The sequence below is a fragment of the Falco biarmicus genome, chromosome 11 (assembly GCF_023638135.1).
Source record: "Falco biarmicus isolate bFalBia1 chromosome 11, bFalBia1.pri, whole genome shotgun sequence".
Classification (NCBI taxonomy): Eukaryota; Metazoa; Chordata; class Aves; order Falconiformes; family Falconidae; genus Falco; species Falco biarmicus.
In genome coordinates this window covers 13,984,351-13,991,314 of record NC_079298.1, presented here as the reverse complement: position 1 = coordinate 13,991,314, position 6,964 = coordinate 13,984,351, and the positions used below count along the sequence as shown (strand labels likewise).

Sequence of the window (6,964 nt, the reverse complement as noted above, 5' to 3'; positions counted from 1 at the left end):
AACCATAAAAGGAGTAGCTCCACCGAAATGGAGCCTCAAAAAATTCCTCGACACTCGTGCCTGTTCCTCTCCACGGAAATCTTTAGTAAAAGGCGAAAGATTTATACGATCTGAAGAGAAACCAGAGTATGACTCTCAGCGTCCACCCCGCCGCACCGGCCGCCGGCCCCGCGCCCCACAGCTCAGGGCGACCACCTCCCGCCCGCCCCCGGTATCGCGGGCCCCGGCCCGCCGCGGCCCCGCCGCGGCCGCACAAACCAGGCAGACCGAGACAGCCCGGACCGGCGGCGGGAGCCGCGGCAGCGGGCACGGACAGGGTCGCGGTGCGGCCGCGGTGCACCCTGGGTATGCAAAACAGCCGCCGGGTAATGAGGCACATGCTAATGAGGTCCCGCAGCAGCTCCCAGCCGCCGGCCCCAGCCGGGGCGCCCTGCTGTGGTTTAGCCCCAGCCGGCAGCACCGGACAGCCGCTCGCCCACTGCCCCCGCCGTGGGGTGGGGGAAGAGTAAAAGTGACAAACTCGCGGGTTGAGATATAAATACTTTAATCATTGCGATAAAATAATAATACTTTTTAAAATAGTAAGGAAAAGGGAGCAAAAAGAACAGGAAAATAAAAAGCCCAATGGACAGGCGATGCAAAGGAAGCCCGTTGCGCGCCTCCCGCTGCTTCCCACCGCCAGACGGGGCAGCCCCACGGCCAGCGGGGGCTCCGGCCGCCCTCCCCCAGTTGGAGCAGGCCCGGCCTGATGCTACGCGGCGGCTCCAGGTGTTGCTTGTCCTGTAGCGCTGCTACTCGCTGCAGTAAAGGACCACCGGCCGCCGCACGCCTGAGACACCACCACCGTTCTGTCTTTGACCAGCGTAAGGGCAGCTCCACCGAAGTGGAGCCTCAAAAAATTCCCTGACACTCGTGCTTGTTCCCCTCCACGGAAATCTTTAGTAAAAGGCGAAAGATTTATACGATTTGAAGAGAAACCAGAGTATGGCTGCTAGGGCCCCCCGCACATGTACCCACCCCCGGCTGGCGCTCTACAGGTCACGGCGACCCCCGCCGCCCCCAGCTCGATCCCCCGCCGCGCCGGCCGGGCCCCCGACGGCGCACACCGGCACGGCCCCGCGCCAGGACCCGAGCGGCCCCGCGGTAGCGGCGGTGGACATCTTTACCGGGACTACGCCGCCGGCCCGCGGTGCACCCTGGGTATGCAAATAATCCAGAATAGTAATGAGTTGTACGTTAATGAGCCGCCGGGGCCTCGCAGCGCCGAACAGGGCCGCAGCCCGGGTAGCGCGGGGACCCGCTGCGCCCGTGCGGCCCCGCCGCGGGATGCCGGGCCCTGGACCCTGCCCCAGGGCGCCCGGGGGCCGGCGGAGCAGTAAGGACGGACCTGCCGTAGGCAGCGCCCTAACAGCGCTCTCCCCGCCCTCCCGGGACCACCGGCCAGAGCCCGGTGCCGCCGATGCCTCGACAGAGCAGCCCCGGCGCGGACGCACGCTGAGGCCCGGCCCGGCCCGGCCCCGCCCACCGCCGCCGCCGCGTCGCCAGGCAACGGCGCGCGCCCCGCGCTGCCGGCGCGGTGACGTCACTGCCTCGCGAGAGCTCTCCCCGCCAAACCGCCCCGTGAGGCGCCGCCCCGCCTCTTTGCGCTAGTGCCGCATCATGGGTGAGTGGGGCAGTCGCGGGGCCCAGCCGCCATCCACTGCCATCTGCTCGCGCGCTGCCGCTGCCCGCCACTGTCCCTTACCGGGTGACAGCAGGGGGTACCGCTAGCCTGCGCTGCCCGCCATCGGGAGCGGCCGCGACGGCGCCGAGCCGCTGGCAGGGGGAGGGTGCCTAGGCCCAACATGGCGACGGTGGGGGGAGGCGCGGGCGGATTCTCATTGCCTTCCTGCGGGTCCCGAGCGTTGGGCTCGCGTTCGGCGTCTTCTGCAGGGAACCCTGCCGACGAGGTGGGACGGCGTTCTGGGGGACCCAGCAGGAGGGGTTGGGGGGTGGCCTTGTAAAAGACTTAGCTGGATGGTGGGGGCTTGTAGGCCACCCGGGAGGTGGGGTGCGCTGGGGAAATGGTCCCTCTGGGGGACCCAGCAGGCTGGGCAGAAGCAGGATTACGTTGGGGTGTCTTGTAAGTACAGGTGGGATGGGGGTCCTTTCCCATACAGGACCTGCCACACCCAGCCGATAGCATGGGCTGTGTGCGGTGATGTGCCTGGCAGCTGGGCTTCTGGCACTGCCCATAGGGTGCTCAGCATACGAAGTATGTTGGCAGGCTGCTTGCCAAAGGGGATGCCCGTCACACAGTGGAGGGAATCTGCTTTGTAGCACTTTGCTGGAAAGGCGGAGGTTAAGGCAGATCTGAGTACCAATGATGAAGCTTTTCTTACTGCTGCATAAGGCTGAGTGTGCACTGTGCGGATACCAACCTTGGAGAGCTGAGGACTCAGAACTGTGCCTAGCTGTGGCCAGGTGGGGTCCATGCTATCCCCTGACCGCACTGCGCTCCCATTCAGGTATCTCCAGGGACAACTGGCATAAGCGTCGCAAGACTGGGGGCAAGAGGAAGCCCTACCACAAGAAGAGGAAGTATGAGTTGGGGCGACCTCCTGCCAACACTAAGGTGGGTGATTTGGGGAGGGTGGTCACTAGCTGTGTCTTTAAACTCTTGATTGCTGGTTGCGTGTGCTTTTGGAGGCTTAAATACATGCCATGTTTTGTGAGTGGTTAAACATCTGTCACTGCTTCTTTAAAAGGTGGAACTTCCCCTGTACCTCTAAAAAGCAGTGACAACATTTTTGCAGTAAGGGGCAATTTGGAGTGATGAAACTTTCACCTTAGGTAGATGCAACAGACCGTTTTGGTCTTTTACCGTATCTGCCAATGCTGGGGTTTGTCATAGTTACACTGACCATGTTGCCTTCGAGGTTAGGGGTTGGCTGGGCTCCTGCAGGAGCTGTGTAGCATTCCAGCACCAGCAACACCCTCCTGTTTGTTTCTGACTGTAGATTGGTCCACGTCGAATTCATACAGTGAGGGTTCGTGGTGGAAATAAGAAGTACCGTGCTCTTCGGTTGGATGTTGGCAACTTCTCCTGGGGATCAGAATGTAAGTGCATTGTAAACCTGGTGGGTTGGAAGGGAAGTCTTTTACAGCTGTGCTAGTCTCTGGTACTGCTGCATTGTAGAGGGATGATGATGCATGTATAGATTTGTAGGCTGGGTTTGAACATCCCAGGGCTTGCAGTCCTGGGTCTGAAGCAGCATGCATAGTGATGATACTTTTGACCTTATGTGGCCTTAGGAGACTTGGTTGTCTGCTAAGTTCACAGTGATTGGATTGTCATAGTTACACTGAGTGACATGCTCGCGTTACGTTTTTACTGGGGTGGGGGCATCTACAGAGGGGTAAAAAACCTAAATACAGATAGTGCTTCCTAAACGGAGCCTTTCTATGTATCGATGAAGACTTAATTATTAAGTTGGGTGATCCTGTACAATAGAGAACAGTGTTGAGGGTTGTTCTGAGAAGGTGTGCCGCTAGGACCATGTTACATTAGCATGTGCAGTTCACTTCATACTTCTGCTTTGCTAAGCAAAAATGGGAAGCACAGAAGCGAGAGGGGAGTCTGTTGTATTTCCCCTGAGCAAGGTGGGTTTTCTTTGAATACAAACGTGAAAACCATGAAACTTGAGCCTGGGCCTGGTCAGCTTTTCTCAGTATGATGGTAAAACCAGCAGTAAGGAAGGTGATGTTTCAAGTGATCAGCATGGTGCAAAGGTGAAAGGACGTGCTTTCTCCTCAGTCATCACAGAGCGTTGTCCATACTGTGAAAAGTGCCGTTACTCATAGGCAGTATTGCAGGAGTGAAGAGGCTGAGCGCACCTTGCAGAACAAGGGTGAGGTACATGAGCAAAGAGGAGAGAACCCATCTTGTGCCTGGCCTTTGCGTACATGGAGGGCTGTGTCTGCAGGGCCGGCCCCTGCTAAACAGTCACATGCTTCAGGTGGGTCCTAAAAGGTGGAAACACCAGGTTCCCCTCTCAGTTTGCTCATAAACCCTCATCCTACAAAAATGGTTTCTAGTATGCATTGCAGAGCAGTCCTGTCCAACACTGCTCGATTCAGTAATTTTAGGAAGTAACACAAATACATACAGGAGGTTGAGCTCTGTGTGCAGTGTTATTTGGCATCTGCTGAGGTATCTTCCAATCCAGAAATTGACTTTTTAGCTTTGCTTAGTCTTACTTGAGATGAGTTCCAGCAAGGCCACAGATCCCAGTTTTTCAGTTGGAGTGAATCAGTTTCCAGGTGTAGGCTTATGTCCTAGCAGCAGAAAGTTGGACTGATGAAAAATAGTTGCACCTCTTAGTTAAATTTAATTCAGTGCCAGGGAGGCTGGAGGACATTTGATGGGGTGATGAGTGTGAGTTGCTGTACTGTGTTCTCAGTTGTCTGATTCCTGTAGGTTTGAGTTCATGCTCTTCTTTTGAAAGGCTGCACTCGCAAAACCAGAATCATCGATGTCGTCTACAATGCTTCCAACAATGAACTGGTGCGGACAAAGACCCTGGTGAAGAACTGCATTGTTCTCGTGGACAGTACCCCGTACCGGCAGTGGTATGAAGCCCACTATGCCTTGCCCCTTGGACGCAAGAAGGGTGCCAAGCTGGTATGTCTGGGATTGTCATTGTCATTTTGACTCCTTGCAGAATCCACCCTGCTAGAGGCAGTTAGCCATCATGAGTGGACAGTGCCTGCCAGAATAGTTTGCGTAGCCTTCAGTGATAGCATGGGCAATCTGGGCCCACCAGTTTGCAGGATGAGTTTGGCTCTGTTACTGGATTGACCCAGTACCACAGAGCTCTGTGAGGCATTGCACCAATTTGTGCGCAAGGACCTACCTGTCAATCTCTTTCGTCTTCTAATGATGATACCTTTGTCCAGTTCTGCTGCTGAAGGGAGAGCGATGACATTTTATGATGCTGAGGAAGACTTGCAGGTCAGGTCCTTATGCCTGGGAATGATTGCTTTGATGAGAAGCTTGTGGATCAGCATGTTTTTAAGTGTCTTTTAAATTATCCAGACCCATTGCCTTTTAATTCATTTGAGATCCAAACCCCAGACTGCTGAAAGGTATTTAAACCCCCATGTGCAGCACTCAGCTTAAGAGTGTCTCCTTGCATTAAAAACAAAGCCCTTCTTATCTGAAGCACTGTGTAGTTCAGAAGCACAGGGAGAGCTCATAACCTGTCTGCCAGGAGTTGCGCCACACCCAAGTGCTCTCATGTCTGGAGAGGGAAAGAGTATTCGCTTCTGTTGGAGGAAGATTAATTCATCAAGGAAACCTTCGCAGTTTCATTTGTCTAAGAGTGCCCTTCCCTAGGGGTGCTGTGCTTTGTTGTCAGCAGTGACCGTAGTTAGCAACATTGCACTTCTTGGCCTCAGAAGTGAAACTCAGCACCTGGTTCTATGGGGATGAGGTATTTGTACCTTTGCCAGGTAGAAATGGGAAATAGTACAGTGCTGAGAATACAGAAGTCATATTAGTGGGGACCACCTGCTCTAACAGAAGGTGGCCATATGTTTAATCTTGTCTTCGCTTATGGTCTTGTTTTTAGACTCCTGAAGAGGAGGAAATCTTGAACAAGAAGCGTTCAAAGAAGATCCAGAAAAAATATGATGAGCGCAAGAAGAATGCCAAGATAGCGAGTATTCTTGAGGAGCAGTTCCAGCAAGGAAAGCTACTTGGTGAGTCCCTGCCAGTGTAATGTGAGTGGGGATAAGGGAGTTGGGGCACAAAGAGGGTGCCAGAGCAGATCTTATTCTTGGTGTTGGGATGGGATCATTGAAAGTTCTACTCGCCTGTGATAAAGCTAACTGCAGGGTGAAAGCAGTGCGGTGTTCTCCGTATCTGCAGGAGTCCCTTCTGGGTCTTAAATGTAAGTTGTTCTTGTAGCTTTTCTGGAGATAGCAGACTTCTGGCAGGAAGGGGAAATTTGTTTCTGGAGCATGGATTGCTACGTGTCCTAGTCAGGCTCCTGGAGTTGATTATTCCTGGTTGGCCTTTGAGAAAAATAATGGGGCTTGAGACTTGCAAAATGAGAGAAGACCCATGGGCTGCACTGTGTGTCAGAAAAATGTCCTACAAACACAACGGCTTTGACCAGTTTTAAGTTCTGGCGAACAGTTCAGTGTTCTGAAGTCTTCTGGTGATGAGACCTTTGTCCAGTTCTGCTACTGAACTTGAGCGATGACAGTTTGGAGATCTGAAGAGGACTTCATAGAGACTCATTCCAGCAGAGCAGGCTCACGAGCACAGTACCCTAGGGGGAGGTACTGAAGCCAGCACGTACCACTGGTGTATCCATTACTAGTAACTTGCTGGTCCGTGCCTTTGCAGAGAGGCTGGATGCAGGGTTTCTTTCAGTTGCTGTATATATGGGGGTAGTGAATTATTAAACTTCTAACTGGATGACTTTTCCTTGCAGCCTGCATTGCCTCTAGACCTGGACAGTGTGGCCGAGCTGATGGCTATGTGTTGGAAGGCAAGGAATTAGAGTTCTACCTGAGGAAGATCAAGGCCCGGAAAGGCAAATGAATGAAAACTATTCTGCTGAGAGAACGAATAAAACCAAGAGTCTACAACAGTAAAGGGTTGTGTGCTCATTTGTGTCTGCAGGGTAGAGGGGGCTTGTGTAGCTCCTCCTGCCTGTAAAATGTGGAGGAAGGAAGAAAGATCTCCTGGAATCCCTGAGTGCTTTTGTGTCTTCAGGCAAGCTCTGACCCTATATGCTCTCAACTAAAACATCTCCCTGGATTCTGGGATGGTGACGTAATGGATCAAGTGGGTGTGGAAAAGAGTTGTCAGACTTGGCTGAGGTGGAGAACTTCCAGTACTTGAAACCTGCAAGCAGGAGGAAGGTGCAAATGCCCACCCCATTTAAGAATCCTGGCTCTTGGGGGGGCTGTC

The 6,964-nt window shown here is 53.8% G+C and overlaps 1 protein-coding gene and 6 non-coding genes across 7 annotated transcripts; 5 read left to right on the top strand and 2 right to left on the bottom strand.

Moving 5' to 3' along the window:
• Positions 1 to 15: 15 nt before the first annotated feature.
• LOC130157310 (U5 spliceosomal RNA) lies at positions 16 to 130 on the bottom strand. Its single transcript, XR_008824792.1, has one exon. It is a non-coding gene; the product is annotated as a U5 spliceosomal RNA (small nuclear RNA).
• A 741-nt stretch (positions 131 to 871) lies between these two features.
• Positions 872 to 986, bottom strand: LOC130157301 (U5 spliceosomal RNA). The gene has a single exon (XR_008824782.1). It is a non-coding gene; the product is annotated as a U5 spliceosomal RNA (small nuclear RNA).
• Positions 987 to 1,536: 550 nt separating this feature from the next.
• RPS8 (ribosomal protein S8) lies at positions 1,537 to 6,646 on the top strand. Its single transcript, XM_056356161.1, has 6 exons — positions 1,537 to 1,663; positions 2,508 to 2,614; positions 3,000 to 3,099; positions 4,488 to 4,663; positions 5,613 to 5,742; positions 6,483 to 6,646. Exons 1-6 carry the CDS (start codon positions 1,660 to 1,662, stop codon positions 6,590 to 6,592), a joined length of 627 nt encoding a protein of 208 aa, XP_056212136.1. The 5' UTR covers positions 1,537 to 1,659; the 3' UTR covers positions 6,593 to 6,646.
• On the top strand, positions 2,354 to 2,440 carry LOC130157293 (small nucleolar RNA SNORD55/SNORD39). Its single transcript, XR_008824774.1, has one exon. It is a non-coding gene; the product is annotated as a small nucleolar RNA SNORD55/SNORD39 (small nucleolar RNA).
• On the top strand, positions 2,805 to 2,908 carry LOC130157296 (small nucleolar RNA SNORD46). The gene has a single exon (XR_008824778.1). It is a non-coding gene; the product is annotated as a small nucleolar RNA SNORD46 (small nucleolar RNA).
• On the top strand, positions 4,913 to 4,985 carry LOC130157294 (small nucleolar RNA SNORD38). The gene has a single exon (XR_008824776.1). It is a non-coding gene; the product is annotated as a small nucleolar RNA SNORD38 (small nucleolar RNA).
• On the top strand, positions 6,198 to 6,269 carry LOC130157295 (small nucleolar RNA SNORD38). Its single transcript, XR_008824777.1, has one exon. It is a non-coding gene; the product is annotated as a small nucleolar RNA SNORD38 (small nucleolar RNA).
• Positions 6,647 to 6,964: the final 318 nt, after the last annotated feature.